At 38.4% G+C, this 27,936-nt stretch overlaps 2 protein-coding genes across 2 annotated transcripts; both read right to left on the bottom strand.

The window, feature by feature from the left end:
- Positions 1 to 231: 231 nt before the first annotated feature.
- Positions 232 to 14,784, bottom strand: HTATSF1 (HIV-1 Tat specific factor 1). Its single transcript, XM_053990322.1, has 9 exons — positions 14,494 to 14,784; positions 10,764 to 10,968; positions 10,408 to 10,455; positions 9,080 to 9,234; positions 7,896 to 8,059; positions 6,215 to 6,314; positions 5,596 to 5,685; positions 4,976 to 5,113; positions 232 to 4,607 (listed from the first exon to the last, which is right to left on the bottom strand). The coding sequence occupies exons 1-9, from the start codon at positions 14,662 to 14,664 to the stop codon at positions 4,323 to 4,325; spliced, it is 1,356 nt and encodes a 451-aa protein (XP_053846297.1). The 5' UTR covers positions 14,665 to 14,784; the 3' UTR covers positions 232 to 4,322.
- Positions 14,785 to 18,673: 3,889 nt separating this feature from the next.
- On the bottom strand, positions 18,674 to 25,075 carry BRS3 (bombesin receptor subtype 3). Its single transcript, XM_053990229.1, has 3 exons — positions 24,577 to 25,075; positions 21,584 to 21,935; positions 18,674 to 20,988 (listed from the first exon to the last, which is right to left on the bottom strand). The coding sequence occupies exons 1-3, from the start codon at positions 25,005 to 25,007 to the stop codon at positions 20,581 to 20,583; spliced, it is 1,191 nt and encodes a 396-aa protein (XP_053846204.1). The 5' UTR covers positions 25,008 to 25,075; the 3' UTR covers positions 18,674 to 20,580.
- Between the last annotated feature and the right edge of the window lie 2,861 nt (positions 25,076 to 27,936).

Here is a 27,936-nt window from a genome sequence, read left to right on the forward strand (position 1 = left end):
CGTTACCTTGAAACTAATCAGCAGAGACTTGTTCTGTTCATGAGTTTGTTTATTAAAAAGGTAGTATAAAACACAACCCCTTTAAGAAACAAATCGAAGACAAACAAAGGGTATTCTCAGATGCTGTCACAAGTCTAGACATTATTCAAATAGCATTTGCTTTGTAATGTTTTTCTAAAGGATAAATGAAAATGATTAATTTATTGAAAGAAAATCACCTGTCTGAAAAAATTTCCAAGTCTACTTACTGAAAAGTTTAATCTAACAATATACTTTTCATATTACAGAATGAGCAAAAAACCAGTTTGCTGCAAAAGATTTCATAATTCTATAAATATTTTACAGAACTTTCAGAGTATTCTGACAGTAAGATGTCAAGCTATAAAGAGCACTACAATATACACAAGTCAAATCAACACAAATACACAACTCACAGAATTCATTTACCATACTGCAGTATGTTTTCTCAAATGCAGAAATAAAAATAAGAATTTAAAATCCAACTAAAATCTATAAAAATGTATTTTTAAATTTTTTTCTCAAATTTGGTTTGGTTTAGTTTCAAGAATTGCAGGTATGAATATTGATGAAAGGCAAGTTTGGGTTTCTATGAAGCATCCAACACCTTCAAGTTTTCTTAAGTGAATTAAGCTAATTATTTGTAACTGTTAATAGGTTAACCTTAACTGAATAATGTGTAGGATATGTTTTAGCTAAAATGCACTGCATTTAACATACTAAAGATTTTAAGTGAATTGCAATCCTTATACAAAACCTAAGCTGTACGAGGGACTGAAATTCAATTTTAAAAATTTTAAAAAGCCAGCAGGAAAAGCAGATACACATTTTGATGCAAAATGAAACTAATTCTCTCTTTACACCGGTATACAAACATTTGAGAACCCACAAAAAAAGAGAAAACCTTCTAAAAAGCCTTTTATTTTGAGGCTTTTTGTCTCCAAGTGTCTACCTTGGTCATGCTCCTCCAGCCACGTAATGTCTGGTGAATACCTGTAACTCCATAAAAACTCCTTCCCAGCAAACCAATGAATAGCATTTGAGTCTAAAGCAAACTACCAATTTATCCTGAAGCTAAGCAATTATTTTGGATGGTTCAGAAAGTGATTCTGCCAAATTACGCTGAAGGATCAGTTAATAATCTGTTGTGTTGTATTTAAGTGGCTTTACATCCATTTTATTACACTGAAAATTGGTAGAAATAACTATTTCTCTAGTTCAAAACTGAGCAAAAATAATCATCCACAAATTGTTTCAGCCTGCTGCTAGTTATTGTTTTCATCATATACAGAGGAAAGAAGACAGAGTCTCTTAAAATGAACCTCTCACCAAAAGCATAGGGATGGAGGAACATTCAGTATACTTGAACACTGTAATGGGACCTAAAAAAACCCTAGAAACTGAGCAAAAAGGTTATTTTTTCACTTCTAATGAGCAAGGAAAGTAATTAGAAAACACTTTTAATTAAAGAAAAAATAAAGTGAGAATTCCTTTAGGGTTTTAATTTCTTACCAATTTGTGTATGATGTTGATCACTAAGAAAAATACGTAAGTTAAAAAAGCAACTTTGCTTGTTCAGATTTGTTAAAATGTCTCAAACATTACTGCTCTATACTATAAGAATTCCATAATCATACTTCAAAATAGCAATTTTAACTTCTGTGAAAATTCTTGATTTCTGTTCAGATTTATAGAAATTTCATAAATTCAAAATAATTTCATAAATAATTTCAAAAAGGAAATATCTAAAGAATTTGTTTTTAATGAAAATCTGCTGAAAAGAGTCACAGCTGCATTAACCTCTCCTTGGACTACTAAATGTATCAATAACTCAATGAATAGTTTATAAAAATATATTTTGACATTCTACTGGGGAAAATGGAGGTAGACAAAAGGAAAATACAAGTTTGAGTGTAATTCCACACTTGCACATTTGCATGGAAAAAGAGCTGTTATTACTTAAGATCCTAGTTAATAGGAAAGCCAGTAAAGCATTTGGTCTCAGTCTTTTTTGGTGCTCTACTTTAGTGTGATGTCTAAAGAAGGTGAAAAGACTAAGAGCACATTGAACTTCCGCACCAAGCCAGTCAAATTTGCACATGAATTGGAGAGAGGAAAGTTTACTGCACATACAGCAATTCCTTGTTTTTCAAAGTCTTATTTCAAACACTAACACTAACCTTGTTCTCCATATCTGATACCATGATAAGACTTCATAGAACTTTACAAGTTTTTCACATTTTCACAAGTTTCCCTGTATCAGTTGTAATTCCTCTGTAAAACAGGTGATTTAACTGTGTAGTGTTACACAACTGGGCTCCCTTAAAAAAAAAAAAAAAAAGGAAACAAAAGACAAGAGATCTATAGCCTAGAGTCTAGAAGCTGGATGAAAAAAAGGAGCACTGAAAGCAATATTCACCACACTAAACTACACTCCTCATATGCAAACACTTCCAGCTCTTAAAGGTCTGTGGTGCTTCTTACCCATAAAATAACTAAGGCAGAATCAACACAACCCAGAAATGTGTCCGAATACACCACTACATGCAGCTACTAACCAGGCAGTGTTCCAGATTCCCTGAATTCTTCAAACACCTGCTTTACTGAAACACACAATCCACACACCTGGAAAGATGAGAAATTTGACTTTTTTTTAGCTGGCAAGAGCTACATCTCTTCTTTATAATGCAACTCAAACTGGGAAATTTGTCATATCAGGGTATTATGAGCCCCCAGACTTTTAACCCCTGAATTCAATTATGACAGCTATTTTTGTCACAAAAGAAGTAATTTATAACCACAATGGCAAGTGTTAACTTAGATGCTCTCGCTGGCATAGCCACCCACACATATTGACTATATATTAAAAAACCCCAACAAAATAAACTTAGACAACCATATAGAATTCAGGAAAAAAAATCTGTATGGCAATCTCAGAGCACAAGGTTTGAAAATAATATTTTCAGAGTATTCTGATTACCTCATGATGGAAACACAGCATCTATAGTTTCTTGCAATCCAATATGAATTAAAAAAAATTAAAAGGATCCTCCTTGCAAATGTGTAATGGTAGCCATCCATATAAACAGCATGCAATGAATTTTTAATTGTTTAGTGCCTAAATCCATGTTCTTCTATCCTCACTTTACAACACAGTGCAATTCTAAATTAAGAATGACTATGCCCAAAACAGCTCCCCCCAGTTATTTTTGACAGCCTGCCACTTATTAAGATATCTTAAGTTAGAATATCTCCTAAGTCCTTGCTTTTGGAAATATTTTGAAGAGGCTAGCATTTGCTTTTTCAATATAAGAGCATTATTTGAAAGCATATTTTAAAGTATTCAACTCTTGCACAACAAACTGCAGTTTGAGCTGCCAAAAGCATTTAAATTTCATGAAATATGGAAGATCCTCCCCACTGTGAAGAGCACACAGAGCTAAACAAAAATGTTGAGAACTCACGCTCATCATGCTAACAGAGTTAACAAAAAACCCTTACTCTAATATAAAAGCAAGAACTAATAAAGCCACCAAAAAAATCAAAAGCCTATTTTGATACTTACTGCATACAGACCATGAGAGTGTAAAACCAATGTTATTGTGGCCTAGAATACATGTGTTCATGCACTTCTAGTCTCCTTGAGATAATTCCAGCTTCTAACATCAACAGAAGGGGAAGGAAAACTTCATTTGCTGAATGCTGTGATTTAATAACCCCTCTTCACTCAGTTTGCCTTAGGGTTGCTACAGCAACACTGTCTGCCACTTTCTTTAAGCTTGTGACCTGATACTACTAATCAGCCACCTAATACATAGCAACAAATCCAATGCATTCACCCTATCTGGATCACAGCAGATGTTCCATAAAATGATCCAACATACCAGGACACAAATTAGTGAAATACCGAGTTCCGAGGGAACTTGACAGGAAAATTAACAGTACAATCCACAAATCTTGTAAAAGCTTTGCATTACATAAGTTACATATAGTTACATCAACTTAAGGGTTGAAACATATTTCACACTCACATCATGAAACGCTGACAAGCATAGTTAGAACAGAAGAAGCCTGATGAGTTTTACTGTGTTCTTGAAAACTTGAGTTACTTCACGTGAACAGCCAATTAATACAAAGTTTTTGAACCCCATTAAATGCTGCTTTTAATGAAAACTTCAAACCACACAGTTGATGACATTCTAATACACCTACATTCATATGAATATTGCCTGCAGTCACTCTGAAGAAAGGGATACACTCAAACATCACCCTAAAAATCATGCTTTCATAAAGCATTAAAGATGTTATATATCAGCTTCACCATCACTGCCTGCAAGGCTGCTGTCTGTGGATGGAGCTCCATCTTCATGAATACCCTCACCATTATTCTCCCTCTTATGAGTTTCATCATTTGCCTCCTCTTTAGGTGTCTCATTAACCTCTGGAGGTTGACTCCCTTCGGGCAATTTAACATTACTTGATGCAGAACCCGAATCAGATGTAGTTTGCTGCTCCTTTGCATCAGGATCCCCTAAAAATGACTCCCACACCTTGAGCCTTTCTTCCCTTTCTCTTGCAGTCTCCTCCACCTGTTAAAGAAGTATTTATACACATCATTAGAGTCAGTCATACTTGTCAAAATGAGTATTTACTCAGATGAAACTAAACAAATATTTACATTTTATATATATATACAGAAATCTCAATGCTGTGAACTAATGATCTGTATATCCAGCGGCTAATCCTCTAAGTTGACACTTTCAGTACTCAAACAGGTCCTCTAATTTTTTTCTAAGTTGAATAATTGAGAATTATTTTTAGAGACATTCTACAACTTTTGAAGAGAAGCAAGATAACACAGGCATAGTCAGGGGAAGGAATGCCAAGGACTCCTAGAAATCAAGGAGATTTACTGTTTGGAAGACATATTGGATAAAATAGAACCACAAAAAGCTACCTGATAATCTGTTACACCATCCCATGTTTCAGCACTGAGCTGACGGCCACCAAACCACCTTCCATTTAGAGTCAGCTTGCACAGATCAGCTTCTGTCGCTTCTTTAAATGACACAGAAGCGACGCCATCAGGGTGCCTCTGTAAGGACAGGCAACTCACATTTAATAACATTCTAAATAATGCATTCATTCCAATAGCCTTTATACTGTCTTATAAAATCAATCAGGATATAGCTCCATTCTGATCATACATAATCATGTTTTAAAAGTTCAGTTTTCAAGTTTCCATACGTTGTTCTATTGGCACACACAACACAATTTTTGAACACAAAACAAAAACTATTTCAGCTAGCTTAGCTACAAATAATGTATACATACAGTTTCAAACTTGTAACATATATCCAAGCTCCTGGGAAGAGTTAGTTGTCTTTACATAGGCTGAAGTATACCAGTGCTAAGACAGTAAGTTCCAAAAGTTTTAAAGTACTGAAAGATTAAGTCAAGTTTCCATGGAGTAAACACACCCAAATGAATGCTCCACTCATATTTAGAGCAGCCTAAATGTTTTGCACCTTTGCACATTACATCAATTCTGCCAACACAACATATAAAAATACATACATCAAATATGAGAACCTTCTTTACTTGACCAAACTTTTCACATTCTGTCCGCAGATCTTCTCTTATTTCATTTAGCACTAGAGGGTCCTCCTAAAAAGCAATTACACAGCTTTAATTAAACACAAGCACTCACTTCTCTCAGCTCTATTTTAGCACCATCAGCAGTGGTACACATCTGTCAATCTGTTAAAAGTACATAAATTAAGTGCTGTTATGTTGCATTTTCAAAGCACCTGGGAGTTGGCAGACAGTTATTATTTGAATTTAATAAATACTACTTGTTAATAAAGCTATTTTGTGCTCATTTCTCCATTCTAACTACTACTGTTGTTTACTCCTCTTTCCATCCCAAAAAAGAGTATTGTCAGATATATAGGTTTTTCAGGCAGTGAAAAACCTTGACTTGAAAAATACGTTCTTATCAACATTTTCTCCTTGGTTTTGGAGAGAGATGAATGAATTTAAAGCAGATGTTTGGCACAGGAGAACACCATTCCCAAACAGCAAGTTTAGTTTTGTTTTCATTTGCTTGGCATTTTGCTACAATTTGTATGGCAGAAAGCTGAGACATGTTAACTTCTAACAGCAGAATCTACAGAAGCAAACTGCATTTTCCTACCTCGAAGTCCTTGGGGTGAAACATATTCCTGATAATAACGATGCGTTCATGCCGCATTCGAGTTGCCCCATCTTTCTTCTCCGGCCTCCAATCCAGCTGTCTAATGAAATGAAGCAACAGTAAGAAGATATTGTTGCGGCTGTCTTCAGTTTCTACAAGTATTTGTTGAAAAAAAAAATCATTAATTCTGCATTTCTTGCAATATATTAACATGTATTTTGACACAAAGAGTTATGTTATTCTTCTAAAAAAACACAGTAATTACCCAGGTTTCCTACTGCTACAACACATTTGAGGTTTTAAGGTACTTAAAGGCTCATAGAGGGAATATAAATAATTTTTCAAAGTAAAGTATTTTTTAAAACACTGACAAAATATTTATGAAATATTAATTCCTTCCTAATAGCAACTCAGATACAGGAACCAGCTGTTTTCAAGTGCAATTCAAGTGTCAATATCTGGAAAAAAGGAGATCCACTATTCCCCTAGGTAAAATTTAACTGCTTTTATTTAAAAGAACATGCCAGGACACATTGACTCTTACACAGTTATTACTACAAGATGTATTTTGTTCCCCAGTGTAGAGCCACTAACACAAACTAGTCAGATAACCCAGCACATCTATTCTAGGACTTTGCCTTCTCACAGCAAATCTTACTTCTCATAGAAATGCCTACTTCATATCCTATTACAAAAACCCCCACATGTTTACTTACACTTTTAAATCTCAACATCATATACTGGGGTGGGGAAATCTTAAGTTTCTTCTTGTACCTGCTACTTTATCTGAAGAAAACTTGGATTTCCAATAAGAGTAGTTATACCAGTAAATTATGCTCTTCAACTCAAAAGGAACACAGTCCTTTTATTCACACAAATTGCTGTCAAATGCAATTTCATAATTTTCATACACCCGCCTACACACTGGAGACTTCTTACAGCAAGAACCATCAGTGTATTTTTGGGGCAGACATATTTCTGGCTTTAATTGATAAGATATCAAGTAGCCTTGCGCCCCTTAACTATGGGAAAACATTTCTGCACTACTATTTACAATGCTTCGTGAATGTTGCTTTCACTGAAGTATCAAAAATATTCCAACTTTTTTCTTCTTTAATCTACATATTCTTGGTTCCAAAAGGCAGAAGAACAATTTTTAAGAGACAAAATGAATCGAGGTACAACTCAAAGCCCACTATATTTTATAGCAGAGCGAGAGATGTCTGGGGGAATCTGCAGAGATAATTTAGTATTTGCTCCTGACAGCAAGCATTTCTTGCCCTTTGCAAGGGCAACTAGTGCAGTATGGCACTAAATATATGTGAGCAGCCACAGTGTTATGACCTTCCAACAGCCCAGATATTGTGACAGGACTTGCACGCCCACATCCACTGAAGAGGAAGAAAATCTTTTATTTCCCCAGAGTTGTAATATTTTCTTCTACATCTGAAGGCACCATTGCTCCCTGTGTATTGATTTAATGTGTGAATGACAAAGAAGTTAATCATATAAACACTTAAGTTCGGAGTTAGCCCCCTTCAAACGTGCAATAGTTAAGCTATTGCACGTCAGGTAAGACTTTAACCTTTGCAAAATTTAGTACTGTATTTGAAAGAAAGCACCGCTTTACTAATAGCACTTAGAATTCAAGCAATATTTTACTGAAATAAAAAATACCAACTTCTGCTGTTGCGACAATTTCTTCTTGTAGTCTTTACATTTCTTCTTCTTTTTGCTTGCATCATACTCCCCCTTCAGCTGGAACTTTGCAACTTCTACATGCAATTTATAGCCTCGGATTTCTGCTTCATCCAGAAGCCTCAAAGCAAGTTGAACTGATTCTCTCTATTTGAAGACAAAACACAGCACAAACTTTAAAGCACATGGCAAAATCAAATTGTATTCCAATAACATGCCATTAAGTATACTGTGCTAAGAATCAAGTCCCTGTCACTGAAAACCATAATGTCATCTTCTGACACACAGCTGGCACTGTTTTCTTGATGAAAACTCAGTATTTCTTCCCTCCTGTTGTAATTGATTAATACTTCCAAAAGCAGCTGCATATATTTCATTCAAATATGTCACAGACACTAATCTACAATATCTAAGCAAGCTGATGAACTTAAAAGCAAGAATAAAAAGGTTTCAGGGGACTGATTTCGTGTAAAACTTGTATCACTTTTCCAAGAACAGCAGATGTTGAGACTCTTAAGTAATTTTTCATGTTTTCCTAAAAGTCCTTTAGAGTGAGGACCGTGTTTACGCTTGTGTACTCCACCATCCTAACTACTACAATTACAAAAATAGCAGAGACTACAAGCCATTTGATTTAGTACTGCCTGGTGCTTCTTGCAGAACTAAAGCCGGCTGCACTTCCAATCACCAACTTTCCAAATGATTCACAAGTGCAACACATAAGGAAATAGTACTGCAGCCTAAATTTTTATGGCTTAATAAAGAATGAAAGCAGAATTCTGAACCAAACCAGTTCTCAATTAAAAGCTGTAAATACAGGACTACAGTATGTTTCTTCCTGGCTCATTATTTCTCTATTTTTGGTTACACAGAAGTGTATTGTCAAAGCAAAAGGTGAGAATCCTCCCATTTCAGCCCATCATCTCTGGCACCCACGATGACAGTACGTAGAGACATGTTCAGCAGGTATTATGGCCATTTGCAGGCTGAGGTTGGATAAGAGGAAACAAACGAGCTAAGTGGGCATTTCTGTGTGAAACTTTAAAACGGACACCCATATTCCAAATTGTGCTTTAGATTTTCAAGAATCTTCTGAACGTGATTCTGAAACAATGGCCATATGTGCCTTCAGTGGGATGGAAAACAGCATTTCAGTGCACCACTGACCTTCAGATAACAACAGAGGCCATCTCCTTTAAGATTTCCTTCCTTATCTTTATACAGTTTGATCTTGTGTTCTTCTGTCTGAGGATCTCGCATGATGATACCACATTTTGACATGACTTGTACAAATTCATCTTTCGTAATGTCTGGAGGTAAACCTGCAAAATAAATTCAAACAGAAGGTTTAAATATAGTCTATTTTTTAAATAGAACAAATCATTAGAACAAATCTTCCCGTAGCCTTTATTTAAACTAAAGATATCAAAAAGGACAACAATTTACATACACTGCAAGAAACCACTGCCCTTCGGCATTACCTTCTAAGCATTACTTCATACCAGCATTTTGAAAATCCTTGTACTTTGTAATAGGTGTAACGCACAGAAAAATCTCTGTGTTCCCTAATATGCACACCTAGAGATTTATTGTCACACATCATCAACACTGCAGTGGACACAAAGGCCTCTGCAAACATAACTCTCCTGCCCAAGCTTCAAGTTCCACTGCACTTCTAGGTATCAGAGACAAAAAAAAAAAACCCATAAGAACACAACCTATAAACAGACAACTGTTTTCTCCACTCACAAATTCAATAAAAGAGTAACTGATAATGTATAGATATTTTAAGAACTGAACTCCGAATTGAGAATAAGAAAAAAACCAAAATGGATGAGAAAATTATGTGTATGTCCCATGCTAGTTTGGCCTGCATGAAGATTTTTGAAAATGATTGTGAAAATGTAAGTATGTGCACTCCTGCGACTGCTCACAACCACCAAGTGTACCCAAGTATATGTATCTAAAAATAGCACCCCACCATCCAAAAGAGGTAGAAAAACACAATAAATAAGTGCACAGATAATTTCATTTGAACTTTCATATTACTTTCCCACTCTTTTCCCAACTTTTTTTTACTGTTTCCTCCTTCTTACCTAATAATTTTATTAGAACAAACGAAAATTATAGATTAAGTGACGCATATAGTTGATCCACTGTCTCATCATAAACTTGTCATTATCCTACCCCTTAAAAGCCTGCAGAAACTGTTGCTCTTATAAAAGAATAAATTAGTGACTTGGCTGACACAGCTCACAGAATATCCCATTTAACAAATGGGATACATCCATTCTATCCCATGTATTCAAAATCATGGAATACATCCATTCTACTTCTTTCCCACATCTGCAATTTAAAGGTCACAAAGACATTACTCAGTCAAGAATATAACATTAAGAGCTTGCAAGTGACAGACTGAATAGATAATATTAGAGACATATGAGTCTCTTTTACCATCTTTAGCTCAAAGTAGATAAATAAACACTATTACTTACCTGTCACATAAACATTTGTGTTCCTGTCTTCTTCAACATGAAACCACCCTAAATACAAAAGGTTTAATTCAGTTATGGTAATACATTAAACATAGGAGCATAAGCATTTATATTCCATCAGATTTATAAGAATTTTTGCTTGCTCACAGAGAAGTTCTGAACATGCCTTGCTTTCTTTCCTTTTGTATACAGATTCAGGAGGATACCTATGAAGCACCACACAGTTTTAGAACTATTCTGCAAATTACCAGCATAACCTTATCTTTGCTATACCAGGCAGCAACAATCAACTACCAGTTTTCCCTCAGTACAATACAGGTTACGGCCTACACAGAGGAAAGTGCTTTGTCACTTACCTGGCTCTAGCTTCCTTTTTTCCAATTTTTGTTTTGGATCCGTTTGTTTTTGTCCTGTCTCATCTGTTGATGCTTGTGCTCCTGATTTCTTAGAACTTACTGGTTGCTTACTTTCAGTGGCTGTACCAGAAGCAGATGAAGTATCTGTCTCATGTGGATGGAAGCCATAGTTGGCATGATAGGTTGCCAGGAAATCTTCTGTTATCTGAAAAGAAATTAAGAAAATTAATATAAAATTTCAAAGAAGTATAAATATAGGTTTGTATTTCAAAGTTAGTTAGGTGACGGTCATTTTCTGATCTGGCAACATAGAAAATAATATTTTAAAGCTTTTTAAATTATCTTTGCAAAGCCATACACACAACAAGAACAATCAGTTCAGGCACTACCTGAACTAGACCAAAACACAAATTCCATATGTATGCATATGTAGTTTTTACACAAATGTTTCACAAGTTCTGCGATTTTTCAAACAAAGCTTTCTGCTTTCCATGCAAGTTGGATCTGCCTGAAGGACAGAAACCAAAAGCTCCTGGCCGTGGCAAAGTGTTAAAGTGATACTGATGATAAGCCAACAACTTATCCACAGATGATGAATGACTGACATTTACAGGCATCTGCCTTTTCATGGAATCATTTCCAGAGATGACATATATTTGTGCTGACAGGCAGTAAATATTGCACTTAATTGGAGATGTATTTTAACACATTGCTTCTAAGGCAATAGGCTTTACTTTATATCCTACAAATAGACAGAGACTGACTATATTTGGATAAAATATAAGATTGGCCAACGCCTATGCTTTAGAGATCAAAATAAAAGAAAAAAAACCCACAAATTGCACACAGTACTTCCAGCCACTGGCAATCGCAGGCAAAGAGATACGTCACAGCTGCTTTTTTCAAAGCAAAAATCCCTGCATTATGAAGTAATTTCTGAAGTTGCACACTCTGAAATATTTTTTTCTCAAAACTGTGCTTTAACCTTTGAAAATCTTATCTGACTCTGACCTTTGCTGCACTTGCTTCACTTGTATTCAAAAGGGAACAAAACTTCATGCCATTAAGCTATTGTAAGAGTGCAATTTCAAGTGTCAGTGATGAAAATGTAATCTCTTATCTTTCATAATGATTTGAAGCTTGATGTTTCAACTCTAAAATTTCATTATGACAAATCAGAAATGCAAAACTGACAGTAACAGGCTTGTCAGGAATAACGCAAGATGGAGTTGGAGTCCAATAACTTTAAAGGTTAGCATAAAATAGCTCTTAGGCTAAACAAGATTTGCCACACACCTCAATGAAGAATGTAAATGGCTGCTCTTACAGGTATGATGTAACACAGCATCAAGACAAAGTACAAAGTACATTTAGTGGAAAAAAGAAGACTCTGCTCTAATCAGATTCATTATCTTTGACATTAGCCATCTTAGCAAATCCTTAGTGCCACAGCTGATGAGATCCAGAGAATTAAGAAGCTTCTGCACTTGCTGGTGAACAGCATTATTAATTTTCACCAGAGAATCTACTGGTAAATTAGTGATTAAACCTGCAAAAGCATTACTTTTCAGCTTCCAGGGGAATTGCACTGTGTGTAAACTTCCATTTATTCTTAGCAAGTTATCTACCAAAGACTAGCAAATTTTGCCACTCCGTAACAAAGATGTTTTTTGCATAAAATGTTATCATCCTACCACGTAACCACTACCACTACTTCACCTTAAAATGTCTTTTTACAAGCACAGAGGAGTTTATATACATATAAAGGCTTTTATTGGAACTTCTGTCATACCTGATGGCACTAAAAATAAGTAGTCACAGAACTATTTACTGGGGACTTCAATCCAGTTCTGGTGGAGAACATCACAGAGATCAGTACTACATACACACCCACACAGTCACGCAGTTTGGGGTGATTAAGCTTATAGAAAAAGAAACACAATACTACAGGACATGTGAGCATGTAATTAACTGCTGGTGCCACTGAAACGGAAAGGCATAGAATAACCAAATGAAGAACAGATATCCTGTGCTTGCAGATGACAGCCAATGTCTGTATTTTCACAGCAAGTGATGCAAGCAGTAGATGAATTCCATGTTATTTTGTGCTATGTCTGTGAAACGCTAAAAAAGTTGGTATTCATCAATACAGTACCATTGAAATAAAAATAACTAAATAATAAACAACACTGCAATTGCTTCTATTAAATATTTTACTGTCTCCAAATTTTTCTGGGGAATGCTGGAAGATAATATCATTCACTTTTTGCACTGCTTTGAAATATGCTTTAGGGGAAGTTCAGGAGAGCAGCAGTGCAATCCCAGTCAATAGGTAACAATTACTTAGACCAGTCAGAATACTTTCTTTTGTCAAGAAACAGAGATTAAAAATTTCATTACTGCCCAAGGAGAAAGAAGTACAGCTTCTGGTTACAACAGTCTCCTCAGTTTATCTGGATAAAATTTCTGTTATTAATCAGCACAAGAATTCTATGGTGTCCAGCTGGATAAAGAATCTTTGCGCAGCACTGTGGGTCATAGATAGGTCACCAACTTCTATTACACATCATACTCACTAATGAACTTTTCTGCTCCTATTTAACCTGCCCAACCCTTAATGCTATCTCCTCTCCAAGACAGAACAGATAAGAAAAGCACTTAGGAAAGATAAATGCTACTGACAAGAGACACATTTCCCCTTCTTCAGAAGAAAGGGAAGAAATGGGAGCAAAACAAGAATCCTCTTACAAATTACTATACTTACTAGATATAGCATCCCACAAGGAGACAGTAATGCTCATTTCTCCACTGCTCTGCTTTCTGAGTCTGGATTTTTCACATTTTTGCCCCTCCATAAGCCATCTGCTCCACAGACACCTGCCTAGGTTTACACGCATTCAAACCTGGCACTACAGGCTTCACTCTGCCTCAGATTCTTTGGATTACAATGAATTCAGTCACAAACTAGAATTGGCACATTACATCCATCAAGTAGATGCCATAAAATGTCTTAATATTAAATTAAGTAATTGCCCTCATTCATTGCTATACGAAAAGAAAACTACTATTTCACTCACAAATCAGTAGATTGGCTCGACGTATTAAATTTATGTTCATTCACCCCTTGAGGAACCATGTTATTATAGCAAGATCATATTTTATAGTTAAAACATTTAACCAACTTAAATAAACCTAAAAACTGTAACATATTTCCATGCCGTGAAATGCCACTAAGACAAATACCGTTATTGTTCAAGTGCACTTCTAAGACTGAACGAGATGGAACAACACATCTCTTATTTGACATAATCTTCAGATAACAATAAAAGAGGCATAATACTACTCTTTTTTCATCTAGACTTCGTAACATATTAATTAATTTCTACACTGCCCACAAAGAGATCACCACAACTACTGTGACAGAGACCTAAGCACACCCCAGGCACCTCCGATCAACATCCACAAGCATAACCGTGACTTCACCCCAGGTCCGAGCAACTCTACAGATTCTCCGCCCAGGCGAATAGCCAATGCGCAGCTCCTCACGACAGCGCAGCCGGTCAAGGACGGAGACGACAACGTAATTTAAAAAGGTGTGGTTTGGTGCTGCTGAGACTCGCAGCAGACACGATGTGTCTGATGTGGGTGAATGCGGACACCTGCGTACCGACGAGATCCGGCATCAACTGCTCCTTCTTCTCTCCCTTCCTAGGGGCTTCCCCGTACCTACCTTGGGGAACCAGGCTTTCTTCTCCAGGTCCCACTCGTAGGCAGCCCCGTCCGCCGGGTCCACGTAGGTAAAGGGGTCGGACTCGCCCTCGCCCTCGGCTGGCTTGGCCTCGTACTGCTGCTGGAGCTGCAGCTGCCGGTAGAACTCCTCGTTTCCATCCTCGCCGCTCATCCTGCCCCGTTCACTGAGCCTAGGGCACCAGCGGTCCTACCGCCGCCGTCTGAGGCACGCCCGCTCTGCCCCTCTCGGTGGCGGGAGCCCGCGCGGACAGCCCCACACCTCACGCCGCGGCCACCGTCCCGGGCCCCGACGCGCGCACAAGACCGGAAATACTCCACGCGCCGCCGTACCTTCCGCCCGCCCCGCCTCTTTACCCCGAGCTATAGCCAATGAGACGAGCGGCATTGGGGCATGCGGGGAGCGGCGGAGCCAATGGGGAGCGGGAAGCGGGGGAAGAAAGCCCTTCCTGGGGAGGGCGGACGCAGGGGGTCGGGCTCTGAGGTCAGTGGGTCCGTCGTGGGACAGGGGCTGTCGCCGCAGCGGCCCTGCCTCTTTTTTCTTGCCGAGTTTTTTTTTTTCCTTTCTTTTCACCCTCAGACTGCAGCACTATTTCAGCACAGGCAGGGGCTCTGCATGAGGGCAGCTGCCTCTGGCGCACCAGGCTGCTTTGGGCAAGAAGCTGTATCTTGATCGGCCTTGCATGGGAACTACTGCAGCTTTACTTACATGAGAAATAAAAGTTTAGGGCACAATAAAAGTTTAGGGCACAGAAAGTCCTCCCTGCTGCATGCTTTTGCCTGTTGCGCCTACGACAACACTGGACAGTGAAGCGGCTTGCTGCCAGTGGTGCTGTGCAAGGCTGGCTGCCGTTCAGCACTGGAAGTGCGCGCATGTCCTAGTAGAGGCAAAGGTAGAACCAAAAATAGAAAAATGAGATTGAAATGGCACTCTAAAAGTCAAGATATCACATTGCTTCTCTCTGCCCTCTTGGCTGAGGGTGTCCAGCGGTTGTGTTCACGTAGGAAAGGGTTGGTACGTCATATTAGTGGGATGAAGCTCAGCTTCAAAACACTCAATTCCTTTTGCAAACCTCAACCTAGAGTTATAAAACCGTGTGTATCAGTGTGCATGTTATAAATAAAAATTTAGCTGAACAGCCCCAACAAAGCTGGCAGTGGCTGGTTTCCAGGGGCAAAACAATCTTTCCACTCAGAAATAAAAATTATAAAAAGAATTTTTCTGCAAATCAGTATACCAGGAACGAATGGAATGATAATAAAATCAAAGACGTGTGATTGTGAAGCCCTTGCAGGGAGAGATGAACATCAGCTCCCTGCTTGGGCACCAGCTTGTCAGACAAAATTGCTGAGGATATAGAATTCTAGTAACCTTTGCTGTTGCACAGGGAACGTACAGCCTAGTTAATGACATCTTTGATGCTTCAAGAATTTTCTCTAGGCAGGTCTATTACAGTAGTTGTCCAAAGATTGCTTTGTGATCCCTTATAAACTTACCACCTAAGGGACATTTGTCTTCACTTTCAAACAGTTATTGGATTTTGGAGTGGAGCATGAGAGGCTTGATATAAACTGTACTTGCTTATAAAATTTGGAATTGGATATATATTTGGAAATCAGGTAATGACAGTCCTGAACTTTGTAAGAGAAATATAATTTAAGTCTTAAACTGCTTGTTTTATTTTTGCAGGGTTTTTAATGTTTATTACCTGAGTGTTTGCAGTAAGGTCTGTACAGCTTTTCCTGGTGTGTAGATCTGCATACAGCAAGGCACTGGGTTAGTCCTGGGGAGCAGGAAATCCAAATTTATTCTCAATCCAATGGGAGTGAGAGAGTGCTTCTTGTGCAGCAGGGTTAATGCTCAATAAATCTGCTCTGCACACTTTGATGTAGTTATGAGGACAAACTGCCTCGAGTTCCCTCACACTTCCTTTGCATAACAGAACGTGTGACAGCAGCTGCTGCAGCGCAACTTCCAATGATGTCACTGCCATCTGTTCCCTCCTCCTTGGTAAAGACACAGTGAACAGCCCAGGGAGACGACTCAGCTGGAAACTCGTCATTTTGTGGGGTCGAGACAACTTTCCTCTCAATCTCACCCTTGAAATTACATAGATCATGGCTGCACGAGCACTGCTGCTGCAAGCTGCATCTTCTGAGGAGGGTGCCAAGAGCTCAAGCATTCCACAGCTCAGATCAGTCCAAGCTGTCAAGAAACGATGTTTTAAATTCTGGCAAAATGTCTCAAAGTAAATATTAAAAGGAGGAATTAGCATGATGATTCTGTATCTGTGTCTGTGTGACATGAGCCAATTTTGGCTCATCAGAGCTGATTGATGTTCTAAAGATACAACCTGAATGTTGTTCTAGAGGGACCACCTACTAAAAATACAGATAAATTGGTTTTTCTGAAGTGTTTTGCTCCCTTTAATAGGGGAACCAGCAATTTACTGGCTAATCCTTAATTAGGTAGACACTATTTTCCTGAGCTGTTTTGTTAAGTCAAGGCAGTAACTAATGACTAAGTACAGACAGGCTACTCCTCTTTGAGCTTTTCAGGGGTCTGGAGCCTGTAGCTGTTACATAGATTACTGAGAGTGATGAGGAGTCTTCATGGTAAGAAAAATTACAGAACCAGTACAGATGTACTAAAAATTCAATATTGTGTCCCATACATGGAAATTCCACGTCACAGTTCACCTTGCACTGAGGGGACCATCTGTGGCAGACCCAACAATTAAATGCTGATTAAAGCCCATATTACATTTTTAAAGTAACACTGATAAAATGTGTAAGTGCTGTAGCTGTGTGTAGTTTTGGGTTATTCTTTAATTGTAATATTCTCGGCAAAAACACAGGAGCGTCAACAGGCAACCCATGTAAAATAAAACAACAATTTTTATGGGAACAGGAGCAGGAGCTTTGAAATGGCTATAATTGTGTAACTAACTTTTATACCCCAGTCACTCTCACTTTAGCAGTGTTGCACATAGGCTTCTTAGTTTTTGTGGATTTTGGGGGGTGGCGATTAACTAACTACAGATATTGAAACTGTTGCTAATGTGCACATGAAATGTGTACATCTCATTCACAAAACAAATGAAAAAAAAAGTACATCCTAGAAATTGTATTTACTTTCTCAGTATGACTCCGTATGGACAGAACCTTTGAGGGAGTCAGCCTTTCAGCACTTTGTGCCTTTTTTTCTACCTAGTCTTATGCTGTGGACGTAAATAGGGAACCCCTAATTATTCATCCCTTTTATTTGCGAGATAATACTCAGTACTTATGTAAATAGATGATATTCCCATACGCTCTTATAGAATCACACTTGTATTACTTAGGTGTGAAATAATCTGATTTTGGAATGCCAAGAAAAGATTGCCAAGGAAACAACCCTTTTCCCTTAAATCCAGTTATGGTAATGTGGGGAGTAGATGTAATAAATAATGATGTTTGTGGGGAGTAGATGTAATAAATAATATCACATTGGTTAGATAAAAATATATGTTGACCCATATATCACTCCAATACATCATGCCATGAAGATTTGAATATACAGAATTATCAATTCATAAAGTACACAGAATAATTAAATTGTGTCTTGAAATATTGCCAGTCTTTAAAAAGAAAATGTGCAGAATATAGCAAAAACATTAGTTCTGGAACAGAATATATTCACACTAGAAAGACAATCCAGTTAGAGGAGGAGTTACACAAGCAAAAAGTAGCTGCATGCAAAGGAAGAAAAATGGTGATTTAGGAAACTGGGTTTTAAGGGTTAGCCAAAGATTTTGCAGTGGGAAATTTGGTCTGTGACAGAGACAAATTGTGAAGTCCAGAAACATGTAGATCTGTTTCCCAAAGGCATTACTAAGCTAGAATAAAAAATGCTGTAAGCAATGGTATTGTTGGTGGATATTTCTTTTGTTTAGAATTCCCTGTAGTAAGATCCAGGAAGATAAACGTAGGTTCATATGTGTGTAGATTTATCTACTTGTTTCAGTCTCACCCTGCAGCTCCATGAAGGAAAGAGAGAAGAAGAAAATAGCAGTGCAACAAGTTCATATTTGTACAAGGTTCTCTTCCAGGCAATGTGTTTCATTGAGACAAAGAGAGTAAAATAAGGTCTCTGGAGTCCGCTTTGCCATAAATTGTATTTCTATACTATTGTATTTCCATTTCTTTCAGTGATCCTATCCTGGTGTGCAACTGGTACAATAAAAGGAGGAATCTATTGGAAAACTAGTGCTTGTAGCCTTGCAGCTTGTAACATGAGGACCATAGTAAAACAAGGCCAGGTCTGATGGGATTAAACTGGTCCGTCATTAACTGGTTTACGATGATGACAGAGGTTGTTTTGCAATGCCCCTGGGATTTATAGTTTGGCTTTATTTTTCTGATTAGAGCAGGCAACAGAAAGAGTCTGTAAATACATTTTCTCATCTTATAATCAACTTAGTTAATGACACATGAGTGGATGGATTTCTAGCCATATGTTGCTAAGGGGCTCTGTGCAGTTGAAGGGGGGCTATACCTTCAAGGGTTAGTTAAAATTGAAGCTTCTGTGACTGACAGAATTATTTTAGTTCATATGTTGCAACTTCTGTTCTATATTTTAACGCACAAATTCTTTCTTGGAATAAAAGTCCCTTAGTTTAAACAATAGAAAATCTATTTGTTTTCTATTACCAGCTTCCACAGACAAAATTCTAGTTCAGGGAACATAACATTCATAAAAATAAGTGTCACTCAAATATTTTGTAACATGAGGTAGGAAGACTAGTCTCCAGTACTTCCTGATGGGAAGGCAGTCCCTGTCAGCAGTGCTGCTGAGCATGGACATGCTGTCCTGGTTTGCTTCTGCAAACCCAGTCATAAAATCAGTGGATTTGAGATTAGAAGGCCTATGGCATTAAGACAGCCTATCCTAATGTTAAAAAGGGATGCAACTTGAAGAATAGAAAATTAGTATAGTAGAAAAAATACAGCTCTCCCAGTGTGCTTGAGTATCTGTAGGCCACTTAGATACAACCACATACACTACAGCAGGAGTGGATCTGTGCAGGTAAAGGGGTCAGTCTGACTCTCCACACTGTACATTTTTCACTTCAAACTCACTCTAGCCTGGTTTGGTGGATTGGACACACAGTTCCATCTTAGAGAAATCCAGGCTGTGCACTCAAGACCACTTTGGGATATAAAGTAAGGCAGGAATGGATGTTTGAGCACTTCAAAAGTGCATCATAAATCCCAAATAGAACTCTTGATACAGATCCACCCCAATTTATTGTTATTAAGTCACTGTAACAATAAAAAACTCTGCACTATTGAGATGTTTTACCCATATATCACAAAGAATTTTACAAGTGTGATTAAAGGTGATTATACCTTTCTCAGAGAAATGATCACCTGCTCATTCCCTTGACTTCCTTAGGAACATCCATCTCACTACAAGGCAGTCAGCTCTTACCCAGAATTTCTAAGTCACTGACAGAGCAACAGCTACTATGGATCTGGCCCATAATGCTTTTTCTTTTTTTATTTCACAGTGCTACAAACCTTAGCCTTTCATTTTAGCATTATTTTTCATGTATTTACCCATTTTTAACATTCAGGACAAGAAAATAAATAAATCAAAAATGTGCCTGGTTGATCGTGTTATGACCAAGTGGCTTTGCTTGCTTGCTGTGGATGCAAGGAGTTGTCAGAGGGAGCTCTCAGTCATGACTCAAAGAGCAGGTCACCAAGAACAAAACTATCCTTACAGCCATTTCTTGCACCAAGTCTGCTAAGTCCTCTCCTGCCCAGTCCAGGAATTCCAGCTAGGAATCAGTGCTCATGCCTGGGAACATGAGTAATCCCTTTGAGCTTATGCTGGAAAGTTCAGCTGTTGCTGCTTCTTCCCCCACACAATTTGATTTTTTTATTATATATTTTGAAAAATGAGGAACTCACTGATGAACACACTTTCACAGACAGGGCAAGCCATGGCACCTCTTTCCAGGATACCAGTAGCAGTGACTTGATAGCAATGACTCCGTTTCTGTCCTTCTTCTTCCCACACGGACTAAACACTTTCCTCTTCTTTCGTGATGCTATAATCTGTTAGCAGTGTAACACTGATTTCTGAGCCATGCATGCTGCCTGTGACTGACAGGGCTCTGGTAGGAGAACTGCTCTGGGGAGCACTGGAAGGCTTTGCACAGAATGCTGCCTTGCAGCATGAGACTTGCTTTTTAAAATGTTGGCGGAAACTTTTACTCATCCAATAAAGAGCAAAAGGATTGACGCAGGAATTACTGAAGGCCAAGGTGCGGGAAAAAATAGTTGCTATCAGATGAAAGGTGGAAGCATTGACAGAAGTGTGGTATGTGAAAGAGCGGTACAGGTAGAGGATGTGGTTGGGCAGCCAGCAGAAGGCAAACAGAGCCACAAGCACCAGCACTGTCTTTGCAACTCTCTTGCGGGATTCAATCTACAAGAAGGAAATGCATAGCTGGCATTAATAGCAATTAGTAAAAAGTTTGTGTTGTTGGTGCTGATTTGCAAAGCAGTGTAAAAGTCTAAATGCTGGAGTAACCAAAAAAGCAAAAAGTAAAAATGAAATTAACAAACAAATAAAACCCCAAACCAGAAGATCTAAACTGGAAAATAAATCCACTTCACAATTTTTTAACAAAGCATTCCCAGTGAAAAGCACATTTATTTTCCATTGTCAATCATATGACACTCTCATCTAGACTAGGACTTAAAAATACAGTAATTAATATGTCAGTTCACATGAATGAGGTCCCAGTGTTAAAATCCAATGTTTTAACTCTTCAGCTTACAGGGTCATGATAAAGCACGACATACCCGTCTCTCTTTAGGAAAGAGTGGGCACTCACAAATGATGAGTCATGAGCAGGCGCCTAAGTGCACAGATAAGTTTGGATTCAAATTTGGTATGGCCTAAATTTGTGGAACTTTTTACTCCATTATCAGGTAAAGTTTTGTACTTAAGAATTAGTATTTAATCAGCACAATAGACTTTGGAAAATTGGAGAGTTTAGTGCTTGATCAGAGCTTACCTGCTTATGGGTATGAGAGTGTTCTTCTGCTGGCATGTTGGATGTACTTTTATATAAAGTTCTGGCGATAAGAAAGTAGTAGACAGAAATGACAGCTAAGGGCACAATATAGAACACTAAGAAGCAAACCAGGGAGTGAGCTTCCTGCAGAATCTTCTCAGATACAGGATAGGGGGCACACGCCTCAAAAGTTACATTTTTCTCAGGATTGCTGAAAGAATACAAATCTGAAAAAACAGCCTCTGGGATAGAAAATATCATGGAGACAATCCAAACACAGCCTGCTTTACAGCAGGTCTTCAGGAGCGCATCTGAAGTTTGCAGTTCCAAGGGTTTAACGATGGCTCTGTACCTAAAATGACCAACATCGCTGTCAGAATAAACACAGAAATAATGTGAGCACAGACTGCAAAATTCTTAAGACTAAAGCCATTACTGTTCTTGCTAAACAAAGGGTGCTGGAATTCTCTTGGAAATGAAAGCAGACACTAGCTCTTTGGAATCAAAATGCTAAAATTAATTTCAGGCATGAATTTTAATGGATTGACAGGCAGGAGTTGCCATTAAAACTTTCCTATGTAAAGATGACTTCTAAAGTTTGGATTGGACAATCGTCACTCCTAATTTTATGATTCTGCCTTGAAAGATAAATGATGGAATTAGTATGCAACACCAATGAAGGTATGAAACAGGTTAACTATTTTATAAATAGATGAAACCAAGCATGTTCACCCCTCCTTTCTTCTGTCTTCCAGAGACCCCTGCTGAATGTAGTGATGTGACTCAAACTAATGCTCCAGGATTCATTCTTATTTATAAAGCAGGAGAGGGCACCACTGCTGATTCATGCCTGTGATTCTGTCGTATATGGACTGAGTCAGGCATACAAGAAGAATCTGGATTAATCTATGGGTGTGTGATGATCTGTGTGGAAGTGGGACATGGAAAAAGGCCAACTTCCATGAAGGCGGATGAAGCACAGGAAACAACATACCCTGCTCCTAAAGGACCAGGGAGTCTTGGTAATGCAGAAAGAAGCAACCCCTCCAGGGAAGCACAAGGCTGGCATGAAAAGGTGGTGAAAAAGGACCCAGAGGATAAGAAAGTTTAGTTGTACTATTTTGCACAAGCTGAGGATCTGGTCTTTTTCTCCTCTAGGCAAATTTAAATGGAAAGCTGGAAGCTGGCTTGATATTTATCAAACAAATAACATTTTTATTGACTTTGAGCTCTTCTAGTATATCGGAACACAACAGTCTGTCATTAAGCCCGTGACTGATCGGAGCTTGTTCTGTAAGTTTACAATGTAGTTACTCTGTGAGAATGTAGTGCAGAGTATTTATATAACAGCTACCATGAAGAATTAAATACAGAAGCAAGTGTCTAAACCATAGAATCAGAGGAGAGTTGGGGTTGGAAGGGATCTTTAAAGGTCATCTAGTCATGGTGAATTCTTAATTGACATCCTACAGGACCAAGACCTTGGAGCTACAATAGGTAGTTAAGTGTAAACATTAGCTTCTCTTCAGCAGTAGTTAAAAAATCCTAAAATAAACCCAAACTAAAACAGCAACAAAAAAGCAAAATGTTAGGTAGTATTAGAAAAAAATGGAGAGCAAAAGAGACAATTGTGCAATTACCTGTATCCCTGATTAATGCAACTTTTGATTATCATGTGCTGCTCTGCACACCTTAACTAAAAGAAACACAACCTAAGGATGGATTAAAACATGAATAGCCTGGAGACATGAATAGGGATCACTGTCTCTTCCGACACAAGAGCCAGCACCATCAAATGAAGCCGTGTGCAGTGCAGAAATAAAAGGAGTTATTTTGTACAGGCAGTGACAGTCAGTACTAAGCAAGTTCAAGAAAAACTGAACAAGTATCCAAAAGAGAAATCCTTTGAGGTTATTAAATAGACAGAAACAACATCTGTTCAGTTTCATCTGAAGGCATAGGGTTAAAAATGTAGTTGGATAGAGGTTTTTATTCTTCCTATGTGTCTTTTCTTGTCCTTATACTACCACTGCTGGAGGCTGGTATTGCTCTACATGGATCCTTGATTTGACCCTATGCGGTCATTCCTGTGCTGGCTGATTATTTTGGAGTACAGTAACAGTACCACTGGTAAAATTCTGGACACATGAACAATTTGCTATTACATACAATGCACAATTGCTGGCAGACAAGATGATTTTTTTCTCTCTTAGTACTAAATTTATTTTTTTTTCCTATTCCTCAGTGCTCCTGCTGATTGAACTGAAATCTCCTTAGTTTTGTTCATTCGAGAAAGAAGTACACAGAAAACAGATTCAGCACTTCCTGACAGCAGTCAGAACACTGATCCCTCCTAGCAAGGCTGTCATTACAACCTGAGTTTCATTTCAAGGCCCCTGGGCTAAAATATTTCTGTAAAAGATAGAAGAACTACAAGAGAAAAAAAAATTTATATATATATGTGTTCTCAAGGTGAAAATTACATTAGCCATCAAATCACAAGAGTCATTCCTTTGTCCCCTAGTTCTGTTCTGTGTTTTCTTTTGGCTTTTTATCCCATGTCAGTCTTTTATGTTCTAGGATTTTAAAGCTTCCCTGAGTGCATAGGTTAAAGAATTTTCACTCATAATCAGTTCTACTTCTTATCTTCCTTGACTACTTCAGTATACCACTAGATAGCACCAATATACTGTCTTTTTCTCCACTTAAGCCATCTCCTTTTTCTGTGCAATTGAGAAAAACCCTTGTACTGTACCTCAAACTAATAAAAGGTCAGAAGAGTGAAAGAGTTTTCCTCGCCTCACTCCCTTAAAAAAAGTGCTACAATTTTACTAACACGCAATTTTAAATTACATAGGAGACTGATAGTTTGTGATTTTTAGTCTATTACAATGTGCCATTTAAGACTGTGCAAAATGATAATATCTGCTATTTTATTAATTTCTAACTTCAAACCTGCAGCATCTCCTGGCAAATCAGTTGCACAGACCCACCTGTCAGCGCTGAGAACAGTCAGGGTAAACACTGATACTCCAACTGATGTTAACTGGATAAAAGACAGCAGCTTGCACCCAATTCTTCCGAAGAGCCAGGTATCCACAGTGTAGCGCGTTGCATCTATAGGCACACACGTTAACAAAAGCAGCAGGTCTCCGAATGCCAGGCTGGTGATGAAGATGTTGGGAACCGTCTGCATTGATTTAATCTTGAAAAAAACTTTGATGAGTATTGCATTTCCAAGGAGCCCCACTGAAATGATCACAGCATATGTAACATAAATTGTGCACAATATTTCTAATCCTGGAAAGGAGTCTTCAGTCCATTTTTCATTTGTGGTTTCATTATCAGAGCTTGATTTCAGTTCTGTACCATCCACAGATGCACACAAAGTCTGATTAGCTGATTGCAAGTATAATTGAGACATTTCTTTAACTGTTTCTTCTCCCCAGGCTGGACTTCAATTGAGAAAAAAAATGTTTAATATTTAGCTTGCAGCATGTCAGCAGGGTCAATGGAAAGGTACAGGTTTGTGTCTGAAACTCAGATTCCTGTTGCACATTAACTACTTTCACCCCCTTCTGGATCTCAAAACATGCCTAGGAGAAATGCACATAGATCTTGTTCTGAACTGGAGAGGAGGAGAATTTTTTTATTGGCTTTTCAGCTAGTGGAACAGAGAGGGAGGAGGAAAAGAGAAACGGAGTTCCTTTAAATACATTAGCTGAAATGAGGTGGGATTTTTACTGGAGATATCTGGCAAGTAAAAATCATATTGTATCAGAACTGTAACATTAGGGTTTGTATATTACATAGCAAACCTTTATTGCTGTTTTTCAAAATTTTCTAAAATGAGAATATAATGAAAACCTGAACTAGTTTTCTCAATAGTAGGGGTAAGCAGAGAATATACTATATTAACACAAAACTCTTCGGTACACATTAATGGCAGATAAAATATATCAGAATATAGTTAGTATTTTCTGACAAAGCTATAGAAATGGACTATGCTCTTGTCGCAGCATGGCAGGGTGGTAGAAATGCTGCATCCTTCTTTGAAATGTCTCCTTCAGAAGCCACTCAGAGTAAGGCCACAAGAACAGCCATTTCAAGTCCATGCACATGCACACGCCACAGATAGCTCAGCGGAGTAAAGATGGGAGGGGTCTTTGCATGATGTAGTCCAGCAAGGGTTTATTGCATCTACCACACCAAAGGGACCAGAGACAAAAGACAAAACCACGTGGTCTGCACGACTTGAGTATGGGGTCAGTGACCAATGACCTGAGGCCACAGAGGTGGGCAAAGGGCAGCAACCTGTATGGAGGATGAGGGATGAACAGTTGGGGTGGGCAGTGTCAACTGGCCAATGAGGGAGCAAGCTGATGTAGATTAGCAGTAGTGCTGCAGAGCATCATGAGTTAAGTCTTCTCTATCAGCCTAGGTGGGGAAAACTCTATGATATAGTCTTCCCTGAGGGGGAGGAGTCAGAGGATTCCACATGCTCTGATTAGCCTTTCTATCACAGAAATGCAGTGACCTTCCAAAAGGCAATATAAAACCAAAATTTATGGCCACAGGCCTGGTAACACTTAGGTTTTTTCCCTTGAAACAGTCCCACTGTTTCAATTTATGCCAAAGTATGAACAAGTTTATAGGTAGGTGCTGGATAGATGCCTGTTATCTTGCAGTAACCCAGGTACGTATTGGCTTTGAATGGTAGAAGTGATGAGTCAAATCTTCTGAATTAGGATTCCTGATTTCCTGATGCTTTCTCAATCGGACATGTTAGTAGTAGTATGGGTTTTCTCATCTTTAGATAAGTCAACAGTCAAATCTCAAATAATCTCATTGTGTGCTCAAATCATCTTACTTTGAATAACTCCTTAGTATACAGCCCTTTCTGTATACTAAGATACAAGAAATGTGGTGCATTGAGCTAAATCTCCTAAAATTAAGCCAAGATCTAATTTCTAAATAGTGGGAGTGGAAAAGGGATCAAAGGACTGAAGCCTTATGCCTTGAAAATTAAGATCAGTCGCTGGAGTATTTTTCCTTCGGATTGTTCTTGAGCTGTGACACAAAGCACCCTGCTCAAATCACAAAAGCAACCTTATAGCTGAGTCCCTTTAGCTGCACATATGCAGACACACGAAATCAAGCTTGTTTCATTTACTCAAAAAAAATGTCTCTAAGTACTATGCATGAAAAGCCTTATTTTTCCTCCCCCAGTCCCAATCCTTTCACATATAACCATGCCATACATATCAGGTGGTGAAAGACCAGGTGGTAGAATTTATATCAAATGGAAGATCTGTGCTGTGGCATGGTGGGAGAAGGAGTCACTGATGGAAAGAGTATTCACGGGTTAAAAATTCCAATTATGTTTTTTGAAAGTGCTTTCAGAAGAGAAGCTCTTGTCATCATCAACCAGAATATGTCCTTTCGTGCAGGCGCAGTATGTAGGTTGCTCACAGATTAAGGTACCTTTGAGGATCCTGATTATGTTGTCCACCCACACTGGCGTAGTGCCATGCATTATGTTTAATACAGAGTTCAGTAACTGTAGCAGATTGTGACAGCTTAATGTCATATACTTACATAAAATGTTTCATTTTCCTGTATGGGAGATTCAAGGTGTCACCAAACATTGGGAACCACTCAACTTGAGTTGAGTACTCAAGGGTGGCATCTGAATGACGCATCAGGTGTTTAGCTGAAACTGGATTTGAGCTGAAAGAAGCTCATTGCTTGCCTTGAATTGCACTAGATGTTGGTTGATGCACCAAAGCTCAGCCATAGCAGAGATCCCAACCAACTCTTACAGTCCCTGAGCTTCCAGAGCTGTCCGAGAGATTCGGGCTGGCAAAATGGACTCTGAGGTTCAGTAGTTCTGTCACTTGAGCATTTTGTATGCTGGGATGAAGGACCTGAACTGATATCCCTCTGTGCAACTCATAATCCACAGGACTGAATTCCTGAGCTGTGAGTTGCTCCCAGCAGTTGGTTTGGGGGATGATTCAGGTATGAAGGGAAAGCAGACAGATCTCCCAACCCATATCAAAGCCTCTTGAGGACATCAATATGTGTCACAGATGCAAGCAACTCCAGAAAGTGGTAAAAGCTTAACATTCTCTTTATTCCCAGTACTTTGTGTGCTGTTCATCCCAAAGAGTTTGTGTATCTGGACCCGAATGCCCATTCTGATGCTTCACGCTTTAGAACCCCCCACTATCTGGAAACACAGACTCATTTTTCCCTGCTCTCTCTCTCTCCACAGTACACATGTCTAACACTGCTCAAAGCAGCATGAAATTCTACTTGATTTTCTCTTTCCACTGAGAGACTGCTTTTTC

The sequence above is a fragment of the Vidua macroura genome, chromosome 14 (genome assembly GCF_024509145.1).
Source record: "Vidua macroura isolate BioBank_ID:100142 chromosome 14, ASM2450914v1, whole genome shotgun sequence".
Taxonomy (NCBI): domain Eukaryota; kingdom Metazoa; phylum Chordata; class Aves; order Passeriformes; family Viduidae; genus Vidua; species Vidua macroura.

Bases quoted from the DNA above. Each gene is read 5' to 3' on its own strand.
- HTATSF1 (XM_053990322.1), bottom strand. From the start codon at position 14,664: ATGAGCGGCGAGGATGGAAACGAGGAGTTCTACCGGCAGCTGCAGCTC. The intron at 9,235-10,407 runs GTAAGTAATAGT...TTTATTTTGCAG, and splicing joins CACAAATGTTTATGTGACAG to GTTTACCTCCAGACATTACG. The intron at 4,608-4,975 runs GTAGCTTTTTGT...CTTCTTTAACAG, and splicing joins ATGGTGTAACAGATTATCAG to GTGGAGGAGACTGCAAGAGA.
- BRS3 (XM_053990229.1), bottom strand. From the start codon at position 25,007: ATGTCTCAATTATACTTGCAATCAGCTAATCAGACTTTGTGTGCATCT. The intron at 21,936-24,576 runs GTGGGTCTGTGC...TGGTCATTTTAG, and splicing joins ACTGTTCTCAGCGCTGACAG to GTACAGAGCCATCGTTAAAC. The intron at 20,989-21,583 runs GTAAGCTCTGAT...TCCTTCTTGTAG, and splicing joins ACTCTCATACCCATAAGCAG to ATTGAATCCCGCAAGAGAGT.